The sequence below is a fragment of the Ipomoea triloba genome, chromosome 4 (assembly GCF_003576645.1).
Source record: "Ipomoea triloba cultivar NCNSP0323 chromosome 4, ASM357664v1".
Lineage (NCBI taxonomy): Eukaryota > Viridiplantae > Streptophyta > Magnoliopsida > Solanales > Convolvulaceae > Ipomoea > Ipomoea triloba.
This window is the reverse complement of record NC_044919.1, coordinates 32658810-32678838: the sequence shown is the minus strand read 5'-3', so window position 1 is coordinate 32678838 and position 20029 is coordinate 32658810. Positions and strand designations below refer to the sequence as shown.

At 36.0% G+C, this 20029-nt stretch overlaps 4 protein-coding genes across 4 annotated transcripts; 2 read left to right on the top strand and 2 right to left on the bottom strand.

The window, feature by feature from the left end:
* The first annotated feature begins 325 nt into the window (after positions 1–325).
* On the top strand, positions 326–2222 carry LOC116016177 (sugar transport protein 8-like). Its single transcript, XM_031256341.1, has 3 exons — positions 326–649; positions 749–1068; positions 1149–2222. The coding sequence occupies exons 1-3, from the start codon at positions 514–516 to the stop codon at positions 2220–2222; spliced, it is 1530 nt and encodes a 509-aa protein (XP_031112201.1). The 5' UTR covers positions 326–513.
* Positions 2223–2556: 334 nt separating this feature from the next.
* On the bottom strand, positions 2557–3498 carry LOC116016529 (18.2 kDa class I heat shock protein-like). The gene has a single exon (XM_031256839.1). The coding sequence runs from the start codon at positions 3173–3175 to the stop codon at positions 2717–2719; it is 459 nt and encodes a 152-aa protein (XP_031112699.1). The 5' UTR covers positions 3176–3498; the 3' UTR covers positions 2557–2716.
* Positions 3499–3662: 164 nt separating this feature from the next.
* Positions 3663–5708, bottom strand: LOC116016528 (H/ACA ribonucleoprotein complex subunit 4-like). Its single transcript, XM_031256838.1, has one exon. It carries the CDS (start codon positions 5617–5619, stop codon positions 3880–3882), a length of 1740 nt encoding a protein of 579 aa, XP_031112698.1. The 5' UTR covers positions 5620–5708; the 3' UTR covers positions 3663–3879.
* Positions 5709–16572: 10864 nt separating this feature from the next.
* LOC116016855 (putative E3 ubiquitin-protein ligase XBAT31) lies at positions 16573–19925 on the top strand. The gene is made up of 8 exons (XM_031257289.1): positions 16573–16925; positions 17013–17072; positions 17190–17261; positions 17344–17465; positions 17573–17713; positions 17802–17909; positions 18261–18519; positions 19019–19925. Exons 1-8 carry the CDS (start codon positions 16746–16748, stop codon positions 19409–19411), a joined length of 1335 nt encoding a protein of 444 aa, XP_031113149.1. The 5' UTR covers positions 16573–16745; the 3' UTR covers positions 19412–19925.
* The last annotated feature ends 104 nt before the right edge of the window (positions 19926–20029 follow it).

Genomic DNA, 20029 nt, shown 5'->3' with positions numbered 1-20029 from the left:
TTTCTGTGCCAAACCTACCCATCTCTGCAACCCATTTACCCAAAGCCCATTAATACTTTTGGAAGGAAAATTTTCTAATCCTAGTTAACCAAACAGACCCAAAAACATGAACTAATTAACGATTAAAACATATTTAATTCGAGCACTTGGATTGGGTGTCCTACAAGAATGTTATGCACTTTGCGCTGTGGATTGGGTGTTCTACAAGAATTGGGCATTACGATTGATTAGTGATTAATGCTTATATCTCATTTAAGCTAGGAAAGTTTTGAATTTTTTCCTAATCCTAATTCATACTATCCAAAATCCCAATTTGAGTTGGATTTGGTTCAAAAATATTCTACTTCTATACGGACATGGATGCAATACACACCTATAAAAAGGGATACTTATTCGCCATTCCATCATCCTCAACCCACAGCTCTCTTCCCATATAGTCTTGAGCAATTCTTGATTGATTGTAGTTTGGTAGAAGACGAACGTACAAGATCAAATCTTCCAAATTCGTAAACAATGGTTGCCCAAATCATGTCTTTAGAGAAGGGTAATGAAGATGACGTCCCTGCAAAACTCACTGGACAAGTAATAGTCTGTTCCATCATAGCTGCCTTTGCAGGTCTAATGTTCGGCTATGATATTGGAATTTCTGGTAGGCTATGCTCTGCTTATTCACATCCATTATATTAATTTATCATGTAACTATTCCTCTAGTTCTTGGTTTAACCAAATTATTTTGAATTTGTTGCAGGTGGAGTGACTTCAATGGATGAATTTCTGGAAAAATTCTTTCCAGCGGTGTACGTGAAGAAACACATGATTCATGAAGATAACTATTGCAAATATGACAATCAGATGCTTCAGCTTTTCACATCTTCACTCTACCTTGCTGCCGTTGTCGCTAGTTTCTTCGCTTCACATTGTTGTAAGCGCTATGGTAGGAAACTAACCATTCAACTCGCTTCTATCTTTTTCATCATTGGAGTTATCCTCAACACCACAGCCGTTAATCTTATGATGCTCATCTTCGGACGCCTCTTTCTCGGCATTGGTGTCGGTTTTGGCAACCAGGTATTTATTATAATATTTATTATCTAATCTGCCTTTTAATTTTACGATATAATTAATGCATTGTTTCATTATTCTTGCAGGCAGTGCCACTATTCATATCGGAGATTGCTCCTGCAAACAAAAGAGGACTTCTCAACGTTCTCTTTCAATTCTTGATCACAATAGGCATTTTCTTTGCCAATATGGTCAACTATTTATCTTCCAGATTTATACGCTCCAATGGCTGGAGGGTATCTCTCGGTATAGCTGCAATTCCTTCCATTTTTCTAGGCTTGGGCTCTCTCATCATCGTCGAGACTCCTACCAGTCTGATCGAAAGAGGCAAGAATGAGGAGGGTTTGCGAGCTCTGAAGAAGATAAGGGGCGTGGAGAACGTTGAGAAAGAGTACGAGCACATTTTACGTTCCACTGAGATGGCTAAAAAGATCAAGACCCCATTCAGAAACCTAATGAAGCGTTCTAGCTGGCCTCAACTTTTCTGTGGCACCATTCTTCAGGTTTTTCAGCAGTTGACCGGCATCAACGTTATCATGTTCTACGCTCCTGTGTTGTTCCAAACAATGGGGTTAGGAGCGAATGCATCTCTGTTGTCTGCTGTCATCACTGGATTAGTTAATTCACTTTCCACAGTTGGGGCAATCTTGGGCTCTGATTATTTTGGGAGAAGAGTGTTACTGATTGAAGGTGCCATCCAAATGTTTGTAGCCCAGGGTGTGGTAGGGGGAATTCTTGCAGCATATCTCAATGCTACAAATATGATACCAAAGTTTGCAGCAGTAATTGTGTTGGTGTTTATTTGTGTGTTTGTGATGGGTTTCGCCTGGTCTTGGGGTCCATTGGGGTGGCTGATTGCCAGTGAAATATATCCACTGGAGACTAGGACAGCAGGATTTTTCTTTGCGGTTAGCACCAATATGATATTCACTTTTATTGTGGCACAAGCTTTTCTTACTATGCTTTGCACCATGAAATCCGCCATCTTCTTCATGTTTGCTTCCTTTGTTTTGGTTATGGGGCTGTTTGTTGTGTTCTTGCTGCCCGAAACCAAGGGGATCCCCATTGATGAGATGAACGAAAGAGTGTGGAAGAAACATTGGTTGTGGAAGAGATGTTTTGATGAAAATGACGATGCTAGCACTAGTTCAATCGCCTAATTAATTAAGTGGGATAGGAGATAGTGTGATCATATTTTATTTCATTGTTTTTTTTTTAAAAGTATTTTTTACATTTATTATTGTAATTCGAATTTTTTTAAGTATTTTTTAGATATATTATTGTAATTCGAATTTTTTTTTTTAAGTATAAATTTTTATTTTACATATGTTAGAAACCTCAAATTCTTTTACTTTTTTTATTTATTTATTTATATTAGAATAATGAATGAATATTTAGGCTAGCTTGGTGTCATGCACTCTGATATGCCTTATGCAATTTGTCCATCACTTATATTTTACGATTTTAACTGGAAAAAAAATTTAAAAAAAAAAAAAGAAAAAGACAAGCATGTAATATTATTAGGATGAGAAAAATATAAAATCAAAGGATTACACTCATAAAGATTAAGGAAACTCATAAAACATACAACATACAAACAGTTCTATTTTATTTGAAATTCGAAGTACTAATGGCTTTATGTAAGATAACAAGTTTAACCAACGATATCAATGGCCTTCACCTCTGGTTTCTTCTCCTCCGTTTTGGGCACGGTGACTGTCAACACTCCATTTTCCATGCCGGCTTTCACCTCATCCATCTTCGCATTTTCCGGCAGGCGGAACCTCCGGAAGAACTTCCCAATGCTGCGCTCAATGCGGTGCCACTTATCATTTTTATCCTCTTTCTCTTTGCTCCTCTCTCCGCTGATGTGAAGAACCCTCCCATCCTCCACCTCAACTTTCACTTCCTCCTTTTTCACCCCGGGAAGATCAGCTTTGAAAATGTGAGCCTCCGGGGTCTCTTTCCAGTCAATCCTCACGGCAGAGATTGCAGAGGTTTCCCTCGCCGGAGAAGAAGAGAAGAGGCCTTCAAAGGGATCCCAGAGATCAAGAGATAGAGGATCAAAGACGTTGGCTCGCTGGCCACCAAAGAAGCTAGGAATGAGAGACATTTTCTGGGAGTGATCAAGAAAAGCTCTAAACACAAGAAAACAGATCAATTTCTATGGAAACTTTGATGACTTGTTGATTGATGAGAGGAGCCAAGCCACCATACTTATAGTGATAGAAGAGGAGTCTGGAATGTGCCATGATTAATCAACAATGAAAAGAGGGTTCTGGTATTCTCATCACAATAATTTTTTTATTATTAGCTTTTGATAAAGGACAAGTTGGTTGAGATGCTTTTTCTATGAGTTTCTACCATCTTCATTACAGTAAATTGCACTATTTCATCAATGCTTTACAACTGCATATAGACATACAGTGGTTTGTAGGTTAGCTTACACTCTAGTCTTGATCAAATGTAGTCAACAAGAACCCTGTTTCTGTTCATACTAAAGTCACAATATGCATGGACAGGTTATGCTGCAACATGAGAAAAAAAAAACATCTAATTTGGGCAAAATTGGAGGCAAAAACTTAACTGAGAGCATTAAGGATCAGAAAACATCTCTAGCAGAGCTTAGAACTGAAAGTACAAAATCAATAAGAAATAAAACAAACAGATGATAATTATAAAACTAAGCCGGCAAATTTTAAGATTAGGGTTCAAACCTAGTGCTGTCTTACATGTATTAAAATAAGACTCATAACAATGCAGAAATTTTGGTCCAGACAAGGTTTGAATTTATCTGGGCGGAGATTTTAAATGTGCTTATAATTCCTCTTTGGCATCTTTATTCTTCTTTTTCTTCTTCTCTTTCTTTTTCTCACTTTTATTTGCTTCTTCATCGCTTCCAACAGCAGCAGCAGCAGCCTCGCCATTGTCAACATCTTTGTCTTTCTTCTTCTTTTTCTTTTTCTCTGATTTCTCCACTTCCTCTGATGCCGCCTCATCTTTTACTTTGTCTTTCTTCTTTTTCTTCTCTTTCTTCTCGCTCTTAACTTCTATCACCTCCTCAGCTGCCTCTCCATCTTTCCCTTCACCTTCTAAGACCTTGGGTTTCTTAGCAGCATGTGATGCAGGGCTTCCATCAATTTCATCCAATTTCCGCTTATGGCCATCCTCCTCACCTTCCTTGTGCTTCTTCTTTTTCTTCTCAACCTCAGCAACACTCCCGGTGATTTCAGCTGCTGGCGTAGCAGGATCAGCAGCAGCAGCTAGTCCAGCAACCATAGAGTCCCCTCCGGTGGGCAGAACAACGTTCCTCAGCCATTCAGCTGGGGTTTTCTCGTTTGGTTTCCCATGCTTATCCAACTTCCCGTCAGCAATCAATTTCTTCTTCATGGACGCCCTTGGTCCCAATCCCCATTTCCTAGGATATGTATCTCTATCCATCACCACCCTCTTAATCTTGGCAACCACTCCATGATCACAGGTCGCCATAACGGCAGTAGTCATCTCCGCAATCCCCAATGCAATGGCCTCTCCCTTGGTAGTCATCAGCACGACCTCCTCTCCAACCTCAATATCATTCTCGAACCTCAACAACCCGGGAATCATCAGCTTTGCACCGTAACAAATAGCATTCACAGCAGAGTCCTTCACTACCAACCTCTTGTAACTAGTAAGAAGCACTTCAAGAGGCATAATCACCCTCCTCAAATAACTCTCATCCCTATAGTTATCATACACCCATTGTGCATCCATCACATCATGCATCGTCACCATATTATCCTTCTCCCCCGAAATCCCAGACCGAACCCTCCTCAGCTCCTGCATATGCCCTCCCACACCCAACAGCAACCCTAGATGCACACACATAGTTCTCACATAAGTACCTGCCTCACATGAAATCCAGAAAACAACCAAATGCCTATCCGCGTCATACTCCAATAGCTTACTCTCATAAATAGTTCTAATCCTAAGCTGCCTTTTAACAGCCGAAATAAGCGGCGGCCGTTGAAACACTGCTCCGGTCAGGGTTTCAAGCGCCCGAGCCACCTTCGCGACATCAGGAACATCAGAATGCAATCGAGCAACACAGACATACTCTTTCCCAGCCCCCTGTTGAGATTTCACGAGCCGGGTGGCCCGATCAATACACACAATCAAATTCCCGGTGACTTTCGGGTCGAGTGTGCCGCTATGACCCGTTTTCTCCACCCGGAGGATTCTCTTAATCCAGGCCACAACTTCATGGGAAGATGGATTCGAAGGCTTATCGAGGTTGAGAACACCGTACCTTATATACTCAGCAAGCGGCCGTTTAAGCGGGGAGTAGCCGGAGGGGAGAGGAGTGTAGTGTCCCGTCCGTACATTGAGGCGGTCGTAGTTCTTCAGAAGGATTGGCCACTGGGAGGTGTCGATGGAGGGAGTGAAGCTCTGCGGCTTGATGAGATAGTCTCCGTCAGCCTGAGTCAGGCCGGCGTTATCTGGTAAAGCTTCAGTCTCTTCCTTTGACTTGCTTTTCTTCTTCTTCTTCTCGGAACGAGAGAGCTCTACATCAGTCATGGCTGCTGATAGTGGTGGAGCTCCTAGGGTTTCCTGGTACGGGGAAGACGGAGAATGTTGGAAGGTATTAGGGTTTAGGGTTTTTACAGTTCTGCGGGTTTTTCTGTGGGAGGTTTTTGATACTGCGGTCGCACTCATGGGCTTCATTTTCTGTTCTACAGGGAAGCCCATAACTGGAAATAGGTTTTTGGGCATATTAGCTAATGGTCCACGCACCTGTAAGGACCATATTATCAAATTATATACATTCAGTACACAAATAATATATTTTTAATATATTAAAAATTTAAAAGTATATTGTTTGTGTACTGAAAGTATTATTTTGTAAAATGTACATTCAGTACACAAATAATATATTTTTAATATATTAAAAATATTTTTTTATGATCTACATAGCACTATGTAAATCATGGTTTACACAATAATTTGCAGATAATTTAATTAATGGTTATGATGATATATTAACCAGCCCAACAAGCTCAATTCAACATTTATTTATGAGCCCAATTAAACTGATCAAGCAGTAGCCCAAATTTGTTAGGCATGCACATGAGCCCATCAGACAAAATTTAATGCTCAGGGTTGTTATGCCGTGGACTAGGTCCACCTTGCAAAGTGGACCTGGATCTACATTCACATACACTATACTCTACATTCACATACATTATATTTTACATTCACAATTTTTTTTTTAAAGGTAAAAACTTAATGTATTAAATCAGAACTCAAAATGTTCACAAGAAACGGAGGAGGGGAAGACAACCACTCCCCGCAACCTGACACAGAAACGGCCTCCCTAGCCATAGCATGGGCTGCACGATTCGCAGATCGCCAAGCAAAACGGAAAATTACATCATGAATTATAGATGCATTTTCCTTAACATCATCAATTAAAAGACCAAACGGAGAATGAAAAGAGCCTGAAAGTAAAGCATAGTAAACAAGTTGGGAATCCATTTCAACATCGATGTCTCCCAAGTCCATCTCTTTCACCCAGCTGAGAGCTTCCCGAACGCTCATTGCTTCCGCTTCTTTAACAGTAAAAGTACCCGTGCAAGTCATACTCTTTGCCGCGATGAAACGTCCTTCATCATCCCGAATCACCCACCCCATCCCCATGACCGATCTGTCCAAGTCCATAGCAACGTCCGAATTCAGTTTCAAGCGCCCATGGATTGGAGGTGACCACTGGTCCATAACAGCATTCCTTTCATCACCTGATTCATCCATTCCATTAACAAGTTTCCAATTTGACCACAGTGACATAGCAGCAAATAACATAGCATGCATTTCATAGGGAGCTCCTTTCCAAACAAAGTCGTTCCTGCTGCACCATAAACCCCAACAGGCCATAGCAAACTTGCTTAAGCAATCATCTCGTAAAGAATTAATATTCAAGAAAAACCAATCAGAAATATTACCGGTACTATGTTGAATTACCGGCAACCCCAAAGTATTCCACATGATATTTGTTTTGCGGCATTCAGCAAAGAGGTGGAGAGCTGTTTCATCATACTGGCGGCACATGTGACACTGGACATTACAAACAACATGTTTAGTACTTAAAGCATCACGAGTGGGAAGAAATTTAGAAGCCAGTTGCCAACAAAAGTTTTTGACCTTAGGAGGAACCTGCATACTCCAGAGCTTCATCCAAGGTTTATGATCGTCAACTTCCCCAATTAATTTCCTATAGCATGATTTGACGGTATAGTTTCCTTTTGAGTCAGCAGGCCAAATCCATGAGTATGGTGGTCGTCGTCTGCTAACAGGGAGATTGAGTATGAGTGCAGCATCTCTACTTTGAAACACATCACGTACACATGCTGTATCCCACCCTATTCCTTGTGGATCAAATAAGGAAGCAACTGGTGCATGCTTAAGACTCTCATGCATCTACATTCACAATTTGTAAACTCCACATTCACACATTACAGGATTATATGTTTAGTAACTATATTATCACTGTTATGCATTCACACATTCAAAACTCTATATTCATAGGTCCTATACTCTATATTCACAACTTGACAACTCCACATTCACACATTACAGGGCTACAAGTTGCTAGAACTTCTTAACTCTATTACAGATTCACACATGCATAACTCTACATTCATGATTTCTATACACCATATTCACAATTTGAAACCTCCACATTCACACATTTCTGGGCAACTCTACATTCACACAATCATAAATCTACATTTACGATTTCTATACTCTACATTCACACTTTGAAACCTCTACATTCACACATTTTTGGACAACTCTATATTTAGCAATATGTTTACTAATTAAAAAAAAAAGAAAAAAAAATACAAAAACGACGTAGTTTTGGACCCAAGTCCACCTTGCAAGGTGGACCTGGGTCCACAGCATAATTTGCCTAATGCTCATGCATAGGCCTCCAAGCCCACCTTGCTAAAGCCCACTAAGCCATAAAACTTAGAGTCCGCTCCACCCTTTTATAGAGCGGTTGTTATGCCGTGGACCCGGGTTCATGTTCACAATTTTAGAACTTCATATTCATAATTTTTGAACTCTTGTTCACAATTACAGAACACTATGTTCACAATTTCATAACTCTATATTCAATAGTATAACACAATTTTTGAATCTTATATAACAAAATTGTGAATATTGAGTAATGTAATTTTGTATATTGAGATCTAAATTTATAAATATAGAGTTTTAAAATTATGAACATAGAATTCTAAAATTATGAACAACTCTAATAGTATAATTTGCCTTTATAGATGGAATTGGCTAAATTCGTTTTGACAACTCTACAACAAGGTGCAAGCTAGAAACTCACAACTGATGATTTACTTATGCCTAATATACTTAATAAATTATAATTTAATGGAAGCGCAAGTATAAATAACAAGTCTTCACAATGTACTGGAATCAAATTTCCTATGTTATGTATTGTTATTATGCTACTTTAGCTACTGAAAATTGCACTCGGGGATCTACTAACTAAATTATAATATTGACAACCATACATATTCACGTATTATTTGACCCATTTAACATATTATATTCGTGACATAGTTACGAATTTATTCTAATATGTATACCTCACAGCTGACTAGTTAAACCCGTCAGGTTGAATATAATCTAAGTATCCAACACATAAAGATGAAAAAAAAAACTATTTTACTGTATATAAAAATAAGAAATAGCGAATGTTAAACAACTTACACAATTTATAAAAAATAATTATATATAAACCCTTTGTCACTTTTTTCATTTTGAGGTATTGTAGAGTTCTTCATAAAACATAAGTTATATTTTTTGGATATTAAAATTTTTAAATATTGGGTATAAATAAAACCTTGTTTAGCTTAACACCCATAGAAGTTTATAAAATCCGATATTGATCTAGTTTGACAAGTTAAATATTTTATATTCCATCTGTCTCATTTTATATGTTCAATTAATTATTCATTGGTCAAATCAATTCTTTTTTCCTTGTTTATTTTCTTTGTTAGTTTTTAATTATTTTTAAGATTAAATTTTTGTATTTTATAGTACTTTTCATGTAGTTTCTAGATATATAAATTTTATATACTAATATTAAACTTAATATTATGAAAAATTAAATTCAAAATTACATTAGTCAAACCCCGTTAACTAAACCAGACACATAAAATGAGGCGTAGAGAATATATAATATCATCTAAATAAAGTTTAAAAAATATTAAATTCAATTCTAGGTAGTATTTTCCCACAAGCTAAGTATCCTAAGGATAGAGACATGTAAACAACAGATTCCTTAGAGCTAGACGTGATTAATCACTTATGGTGAGGATTGAAAGAAAATACAATTAGTGGTTTCTTGTAGATATTAATTAAGTGGAATCTTCAAGCTAGATTCAATGGTGTCATTCATACCATGGCCCATTAACTTGTGACAATGTCATTTATACCTACTATATGTTTTGTAATAATTTTGCAGTGTTGCACAAAACAATTAATTGTTTTAATTGATTAATTATTGAATTAGTTCTTAAATTTGATCGGTTAAAATCAAACATAAGTCATCTTCCAGTGTAGTACCTCAATTTACAATTATTATACCCTAGAGGCCTAGACCATGATTCATATCAAAAGATAAACCACTGACATACATGTTTATTTTTAGTATCATGCAAGTTCATTTCAATTTTAATAGGTTCATTATATTTTTATATAAGTTCATTTTTAGTCTACTACAAGTTCGTTTTTAGTGTTACTATCCAAAAATGAATATGTAATACAGCAAAATGGACTTACAATATACTAAAAATGATCTTGTATTAATAGCTCACATTGCAAGTGTGGGTCATGGTTCATCATGATATAATTTGTTGTTTAATTACATGAATCTTTAAAACAACACTTTTGGTTTTATTTATCAAAACAAAAATTTTAAAGAATGAATTGTGTCTTAAAGATGATATAAGCATCCATTGGGTATAGTAGCAATTTCCCACAAGTCTCCAATGATAGAGACATGTAAAATGACAGATTCTTGGATTGGATCTAGACAATTAATTAAGGTGAGCATTTAAAGAAGATACAGTTAGTAGTTACTTGTAGAAATAAAATGGAATCTTGAACCTAGATTCAATCAAAACATGGCCCATTAACTTGTGTGCATGTCATTTCTACCTATTGTATTTTAGTTGCCATGATTTTTTCTTGACGGTAGAAAAAACTTATAACTACTATTTAAAAGTGTGTATTAATTAAGTAAATCATATTTTTTGTATAATAGCTAGCAAATCACACAAGAAAGATAAATCGTTTCTATGTAAACTAAACTTTATCATGCTTACATGATATGTTTTGATGAATTGATTAGGAAATTAAGAGACTAGACTAATTAAGACTAGTTACTCACACTTTTTAATTTGTATGAATCTTTTAAAACATCATCATAGTTTAATTTACATAGCCAATCATTTTTATTAAAAACAAAACATATTAAATATCTCAAATATCACGCCAAGTTATATATTTTTTTTATGTATAGTTTGAATAGTCGAATCAACGAAATATACATTTTTTTTTGGGTTATATGTGAAGGACTCAGCATATTATTATACACAAAAGCAAGAATACAAATTAAAAATGGACATATATGCATGCATTATATTGCTATCAAAGACAAGTACAAATAAATTTCGAAATCTATATGACCTATATATATTGGATTCGAGTCGAAGGACATGTAATGAAACCAACTCAGCCCAACATGAGAAGAGAGATCCTAACCCCGACCTTGTGGTTGGCGAGTTCATCCAACCCGAGTTGGGGAGGTCAGGTATAGGAGGGTCGTGGTCAGCCCGAGGCCCGGGGCGTCTAGATCGTGCAAATCGTTACTCAGACAGAAGGTGTATAAATAGTAGTGCATTTATCTTGTTTAGACATCTCATGTCCCATTAGCATCTACGTACACTAGTAAAAATTTTACACGGTTTTTAGTGATACACATAAGAGATAGAAGGTGGAAGAGAAAATTTATAAAAAAACAAAAACAAAAACAAAAACAAATAAACAAAGGGTCTTAACACGTCCGAGTGAGCGTGCGCAAAACGCATACAACAGTAATATTTTCTCTGACTCAGTGCACTGTTCCAAAAACTTTTTTTGCAAAAGAACCAAATTCATTCTCTCTCATTCTTCTAGTTCCACCACATCACCTTTCACTATTCCAAAAATCACTAAAAATGCATTGGTATGGATGCTCACGTACTCCTTGTAACCTTCAAGCAATTAATGTGACCCTACGATTACCTTGTCTCTTTTAAACATTCTCTTTGTTATTTGCATTTTTTGTACTTAAGTTAATTGAGTTGTCAAATACCTTATAATTTGATGACATCCCTGTTACCATTTTAAACGGAAGTTAATGTCACGGGTTCGAGTCTCATCCTAAGGAAATTGACATATCATATTAAACATATATTATAGATATTTTCCTAAATGATTTTGTTGTTCTTCCAAACATTCTTAACCGTCGTTTAAAACAACTGGGTAGGAGAAGCATGGAGTAGTTGGGCTATGAAATGTCAATAATTACGCGCTTTATTTCCGTCGTCAAATGTGAAATTAGTGTTGCATTCATATCATTCATACTCGACAAATCCCGTATTAATTAATTGTCTGATCTCCTTAATTAATTAATTACGTTACTGTATGACTTGGTCCATTTTGACAACATGCGCATCTCATCATACTATATATAGTTTAAGCTTTGGTGTGAGATATTTTAGTGTATATTTTTTATTATTTATTTATTTATTTATTTTTTGAAAACTTATTATTTATTTATTTATTTAAAATAAAGGGTATATATTTTAATGTTTAGATCTTAGAGATGACTATTATTACTTTGTTAGAAGTAGGTGTGTCTATTGGGCCTTGGCCCATGACTCCAACCATACATATAGTTAAAGAAATTAGAACTCAATTTAAAGAAAATAATTAGTTGGATGATAATAATATTAATATATTTTTTAACAGCTAGAGGCTTTCTTATTATTAGTATTACTAAAAGAAAGTTTGATTTGATTTTACAAATACTTAGTTAGAATTTTGCCAAAGTAACAATATATGGGCTTGATTTCATGAGTATCTCAATTCTCACATGTCTAATTGGGTGTCAAAACCCTCTTTCTATACGCTTGTATATTTTTATCTCGTAGCTACAATCAACAAGGAAGGATAATAGTGGATGTCCCTTCTTTGAATGCGTGGCAAACATCTAGAGCACAATACAAACATAACAAAAATCTTTCTATAGGCCAGGTATCTGTTCTTGAACGTGTAGTAGACATCCAATATCTAAATAGAAACAATGATTGTTAGCGTTATATGAAGTGGTTTCAATTGAATAACTAAACAATGGAACCCCTAAAAAATATGATATTAATTTTTCAATATAGAGATTCTTTTTATAGAAAGTAGTCTCAATTAGGTGGTACACTTGATATACACATGTTACATCTCTAAATTTTCAATATAGAGATTCTTGTTACGTTGGCGTTCTAGATGTTTGTCATGCGTTCAAGGGAGTCCTATTTTGTTCTCTACTTCTCTTACGTCTATCTTTGAATTGGGTCCCACATTTGGCTTGCAAAAATTGATGAACTTTGAGGGGTTCTGTTGTTGAGTCATTGGATTGAGACTACTTCCTATAATCCTAACAATCATTATTTCTATATAAATATTGGATGTTTATCACGCGTTCAAGGGATACCTATTTTGTTATTTTCTATCCCTGAATTGAGTCCCACATTAGACTAGCAGAAACTGATGAACATTAATAGATTCCGTTATTGAGTCATTGTATCGAGACCACTTCCTATAACCCTAACAATCATTATTTCTATTTAAATATTATGCTGACAAAAATTGATGAACGTTGATAAGTTTCGTTATTATTAGATCATTGAATTGAGACCATTTCCTATAAACCTAATCGTCATTATTTCTATTTAAAAATTGTATTCCATTTAATATTTATTTATCTATTAAATGGTTACATATAGAGATTTAATTTGTTTTATATAGAATATTTATTACCTTTCAAACAAATTATATACAGATTCAGTAGCACATTATATTGGTATATGTATGGAGTAACATGACGACCATTATCTACAAAACAAGTACTTGCTACGTACGACGTTGTTTTCATTTACTTTTGTTTTTAACTCCAAAACTCAGACAACAGTGGCCCCATGAAAACACTACTCTATTCATTACAACCATCAGTGACCATGTGAGGTTGCAGCTTCGGACTCACCGCCGCTGATCAAACTCCCAATATTCCACTACCATACATCTCTCAAACTATTATTCAATTATTGGATAACTTGCCTATTCAGCATATAATATATAAATATAAATGTGCAATTTAATTATTAATTTAAACTTTTAATTGAGACGAAACACATTTTTAATTTAGTATTAGAGTCAATCTCATACCAAATGTCAAGTTATCGATTTGTACGTTGTTGAGATGGAATACATGTTTTAATTTTAATTTTAATTTTAATTTGTTGTATTTATATTATGGTTTATTTTAATTTATTATATATATAAAATTTGCACCGACACGTCTCGAGATCGGAACATGGAGATACGGGCACTGCAGTAATAATGCCGTGTGATATTCCTGGTAAGCCTGTCCAAGTAGGAACATGATGACCCAATAAACATATTTTAATTAAGATTATGATTTATTAATTAAGTGCATGGTTCCATGCATGAATTTGACTATAGTTAATTAGTACATACCAATATTTAAGTGTAATTAGATTCAGGATTTTGGAAGTTTATGAACATGAAGCTTCCCACAGCTCCTGGAAAATTTTAACGTTTCCACACGTTTTAAAGTCTATAATGTAATGCACCACAAAATTTGACGATTTCATGTATGTCTGCTTACAGAGATTATTATGGTTGCGTGCCCTTTAAAATAACAATAATAATGATAATAATTATTATTATTATACTTCAATAAAACTGTACTGGAGAATAGTTACAAAAAGGATAACAATTCAAATTAGATATATAACTTTATGAGTATGACAATGTAAAATGTTATATTCATACAAAGAAGTTAAGTTGCGTATAAGTTAAATAAACAGTAAAACTATTTGTATAGTTATTATTGACCTGAACTAAATTTTTTTTTTTTTTAAAAATCAACATAACACCTTTGGAAAATGATACAATTTGACAATTTTTACTTGATACAATCGGTTATCATTAATTTAGTCAATAATTACGTTGCTAAAGCATAATGTTTTTAGATTTCATTTGTCACAAGTTATTATATTATGTTATGTTATATATATATATATATATATATATATATATATATATATTTTATTAAAATCATGAAATTTATATGTAGTCTATTTTATATTTCATGTGGATGGTCACTTAATTACAAGAAGTTATATCTTTAGTAATTCTTTAAAGTTTAAGCCCTATTGTAATATTAAAAGAATTCGTCTCACTCTACCATCTATGTACAAATGTAAAATGCTTTAATTCCTAAAATACAACTTCATATTAAAGGAGAAAATATTACTATGTATTACTCCGTAATGTGTTATGTAGTATCTAATTAAATGTGGAATAAATTTTTTCCAAATAGATACATAGTTGAAAAATCATGAAGTGTCTTTTATTCAATATTTAATATTGCTGATGGTGTTGTTGACTATGGAGAAGGCCTTATCTTTTATCTTTTATTTTTTAAAAGAAAATCTAGAACAACTTTAAATCATCTTTGAAATTATAATATTAACAAAATATAATTTACATATGTTTTGTACTCTTTGATTTACCTATAGAAAATCTATCGTCGCTATTTGAAAGTGTGTTTTGAGTGAAGCCAACCTGCAGTAACTTTAGTTAACAAAAGACCAAACTAGCTTAGATTATTTCATAACTGACTCACTTAATTTGAGAAAACCAATAGACCACTCATACAAAGAGTCGAATTTATGATTAATAAGTCCCCTGCTTGACCAAAGATTACCACATGAAATTCATGTCCTGTTTGCTACCATAAAGATGCAACTTCAAATGAAACAGGCCAAGTATACAATAGCTTAATTGTGAAACTGTAATGGTGGCATATACTTTGCGTTAAAATGGTTAATACATTCCCTTTACTCTGATGGATTATCCCTGCTAAAGCTTTTTGCTTTCTTAGTCCATTCTCACCCATCATGCGTTATCCATCCTGGGATGGACAGTAAAGCACAACCTTTTTATTTTGTTTTGTTTTATGTTTTCTATTTTTTTTTTTAGTTTTTTTTAATTTTTTTTTTTTTTACATTAGATTTATCAGCTTATGCCAGATTAATTTTAAGCCTTCAAAATCTATGTCTCGCAATCTTTTTGTTTAACAAATGACTATCTTGGTAAGGCACATATTCCTCCATCACCATCTATCCATCTCTTCATAATTGCTTGAGATTTCAGCAATCAACAGGAATCCCAGTACTCCACACTTCAATCCTTTGGGGGTAACTAATTTAATTACTGCATTTTCAAAAAAAAAAATAATTAATTACTGCTGTAACGGTAAGTACCTGCAGTAAAAATTCAGTCTTGGAGTTACCTTGCAGTCCCCTATAAGCCATGCATTTTTGATCAGAAAAGTTACCGGTGTACAAATATTTCTGACTTCAGTCTCTGGGTTGATATGATTGAAGCACTGTGGGGAAGGTTAGAAGGAATCATACGTAAATTCTGGCCATATAATCTCCGGATTGACATTTACTCTGTAATAAATTGTTTCTAAGGAAAGGGTCATAGGTTATCCGGCGGCTGTGGTGCAAGAACCAACGGTTTCAACGGCGGAGATGTGTCGTAGTCAAAAACAGTGAAACGCCAAATTCGGTGTTGAAAGTTAGAAAAAATTCTGGTTTGGACAGTGGACCAAACAGACGGTAAGAACGAGGGAGTGGGTTTATTATTTGTGGAATCTGTAACTGCCCGAGAAAATATCTGACTGCTGCCCGTCTGTCAGGCCCTGTTCCCGGTTTCTGCGTTTCTCTGTCACGGTCAGCTGCCCTTTTTCCCAAATTTTTTAATATATTAGATTTTTTTTTTAATCTTATGTTCAACTTGGTTTGGCTCGGCCCCAAGAATTAACACGAAAAGATAAATTCTAAGTCACACAATCAATTCACCTATCAGATCTTATTGGTTTTCAGTCATGACTTATAAGTGACGAACCAACTATACTGAGCCCCAAAATTGTTAAATTCATAATCTTGTAATTATAAATTAACAATCTTTATCTATTGAATCCACCACTCCAAGAGCCTTCACACCTCGTTCCGACTAAGAATTTTACCATTTTACCCTTTATGGGCAGGGGCAGGGGCTCCCAAACTTGAAAACACGCAGTCACGCACACAACTCCCAAGTCCTCCAAAGTCTCCTTTACAGACGCCCATAACCGGCATTAAATATGTAGGAGCTCACACTTTGTAATTCCGCCACCACTCCCCTCTGCCCAAGCCGCCGTGGTGCAGGGGTGCCATTCCTCCTCTTCTGGGCTTCGTCTCCCCCCGCCGCGAAAAAAGATCGCAGCTTTAGGAATGGGTCAGGGGCTGAGTTGCAGAACGAGTGATGAGCACGGGCTGTTCACCGCCGTGCAGTGTGGAGATGTGGAGACGGTGGAGACGGTGTTGGGGAGAGAACCGGGTCTCATCCACCACACCACGGTGTATGATCGCCACTCCGCTCTGCATATAGCCGCCGCCAATGGCCAGATCGAGGTGGGTTCTTGGAAATTCTCAATCTTTATCACTCAAAACTTGGTTACTTGCTGTTCTTATGGGCGTTTTTATTGATTCCCTTTTCAGGTCGTTACTGTGCTCTTAAACCGATCTGTTAATCCAGATTTGTTGAATCGCCACAAGCAGGTTCTGTTTCTGACCAGTTTGGAAAAATTGTGGATTTTCTCTGTTTTTTCTTTTCCTAATTTTTTTCCTAATGATTGCTGATGGTGTTCTTTTTTTGGGTGATTTTGGATGGTTTAGACTCCATTGATGCTGGCTGCAATGCATGGAAAGATCGATTGTGTGCAAAAGCTCATCGAAGCTGGGGCCAATGTAAGCTAAACTAACCATACTCCATTTCATTCCATTTATAGTATTAATTTGAACGTGTGGCTGATCTTGGAAAATTTAACAGATATTAAAGTTTGATTCACTTCATGGCCGAACTTGCTTGCACTATGCTGCTTACTATGGCCATTCTGATTGCCTTAAAGCAATTCTCTCTTCGGCTCGTACATCCCATGTTGCTGCTTCTTGGTTAGCATCTAGCTGAAGATTTAGTTTCTTTGTGTGATTCTTTCCTTTTATGGATTGAGTTTTTATAAAGAACTTTCTAATCTTGTGGTTGAATAAAATAATCCCAGGGGGTATGCCAGATTTGTGAATGTTAGGGATGGAAAGGGGGCAACACCTTTGCACTTGGCTTCTCGTCAGAGACGGCCCGAATGTGTTCATATGTTATTGAACAATGGAGCTTTGGTTTGTGCATCAACTGGAAATTATGGGTAGTTATATCGAAACTTTAATTTTTGTTCTTTGGTTCCTAGTTTTAATTTCCTTTAGAGTTTTGGATTGAGAAATCTTGTGTTACAGTTTTCCAGGCAGCACTCCTCTTCATTTGGCTGCAAGAGGGGGATCTCTTGATTGTATCCGTGAATTGTTGGCATGGGGTGCAGATCGACTTCAAAGAGACGCTTGTGGGTACTAATCTTTCCCTCTTTGCACAAATCTTTGTGATTGGTAGGGATAATACTGCAGCTATAGTAAAAGCATGGAGAATTGGAGATATCCTATTTCTGAAGTAATATATTAGTTATATTAAGTATTCGGTTTTAACTTTATCCCCTCATCAGAAATTCAGAATGCCTACCACTAAATAGTGATTCTTGCTTATGTTTGTCTCTAGCAGTGTCTATTTCACTCTTTCGTTGATATCCACAGTGCTATTATTGGCTAAGAATTTTATAGTTTTGTGATTTATGAGTTATGAAGACCTATCGTTGGTTTTATGAAGCTTTTTAAATTTTAATTGAATATTGATTGTGTTTACAGGAGAATACCATATACAGTTGCTTTTAGGCATAACCACAGGACGTGTGCGGCTTTGCTGAATCCCTCATCTGCAGAGCCGATTGTATGGCCTTCACCTCTGAAGTTCATTAGTGAGCTAAATGAAGAGGCAAAAGCGTTGTTAGAGCGTGCTCTGATGGATGCAAATAAAGAGAGGGAAAAGAATATTTTAAAGGGGACATCGTACATGCTACCTTCTCCATCTCATTCTGAAGCGGGGATCGAAGACTGTATTTCGGAGGTAAATTAAATAACCATCCCCTATAGGAGAGGAGTTTTTTTTCTGGCCTTTGACGATTGTGATTTTAACCTTGCAAATAAATGGATTAAATGAAAGTGAGTGTTATGTTTGTCTAAGATGAATCGAAAGTCGAAACCTATTGCCTAGGATAGGGGTATACTCTTGCTTAAACTTTATAATTTCCTATCCAATCTTGGTAAAATATATTTAGTTGGTTGAGTTGCGGGAAGACTCAGAAACTCTGCAACATAGGCAAAGTTTGTTGGAATCCCAATTAATACCAATATGGTCTCTAACAGTGGCTTGTCATAATGCTTAAACAAAGCAATGATTTTCACATTGCTTGGGGATTTTGCAGTTGTTAGATACTGACCATTTTTGTCGAAATTTCCATAAGCATAGCTTCAAGTGGAAATTATAGCGAGTAAAACTTGTAAAAGCTGCATCCTTTCTAATTATGGAAAGAGTAGTATTCACTCCGAGATTTTTATCTATGCAGGCCAGTGATTCAGAACTATGTTGCATTTGCTTTGATCAACTCTGCACGATTGAGGTACAAGACTGTGGCCATCAGATGTGCGCACAATGTGTACTCGCTTTGTGTTGCCATAACAAACCAAACCCGACCACAACCGTTACCGCTGCGCCTTTATGCCCTTTCTGCCGAAGCAGCATTGCACAATTAACGGTCATAAAGGTTAACAATGACGACAGCGATCACGATGCCTACTCAAAGGTGAGGAAGTCTAGGAGATCCCGAAACCTGAGCGAGGGCAGTAGTAGCTTCAAGGGGCTATCGGCAGTGGGATCATTCAGCAAAGTGACCAACCGTGGATCGGGCAGGATTGCTGATGAAAACGACATGATTGATAAGCCATTAAGCCTCGATTGATAGCCATCAAATTTAGTACTCAAAGATCTCCAACTTGGCAATCAAGAATTCAATGTGGGGTCTTGCTGCACAAGTGGTATATATCTATTATAGCTCTCTCTCCCTCTCAATCCCTTTTGTAGATTTGGGGAATAAGCAAAGCTAAAATGATTGCGAGCTCCTGGTTGGTGATTATTATTTGTGTGGGTTGCGATATTTGTTGTAAATTTCTATTTACTTCAGCTGAAGAAGGTTGGTGCTGTTAGCCACCGAGTTAGATCAAGCATTCTTAATCCTTCATCTATTCCATATTCTTTCCTCTCCTACCTAAAATCCTCACCATTCTTCATTTCCTTCCACCTTAGCCCATCCCTTTCTGTATTAGTGCTTTGGTGTGAACTGTGAGGTGTATTGTTTTATCTTCTCTCCCCCCAATTACTGTAAGAAATGAATGGAAGATGATGTGTTGTATCATCATCATCATCATATAATATATTAAACAATATAAGATGCAAGTGAAAATCTTTGTTTGCTCTGTTGGCTGTCATGTGAACATGTTTCTTTTCTGGTTCAAATAAGGTAAGGTTTAGCCGCCATGGGACCCAGAAGCCATGATCTGATGATCTCAGACTGGTGGGG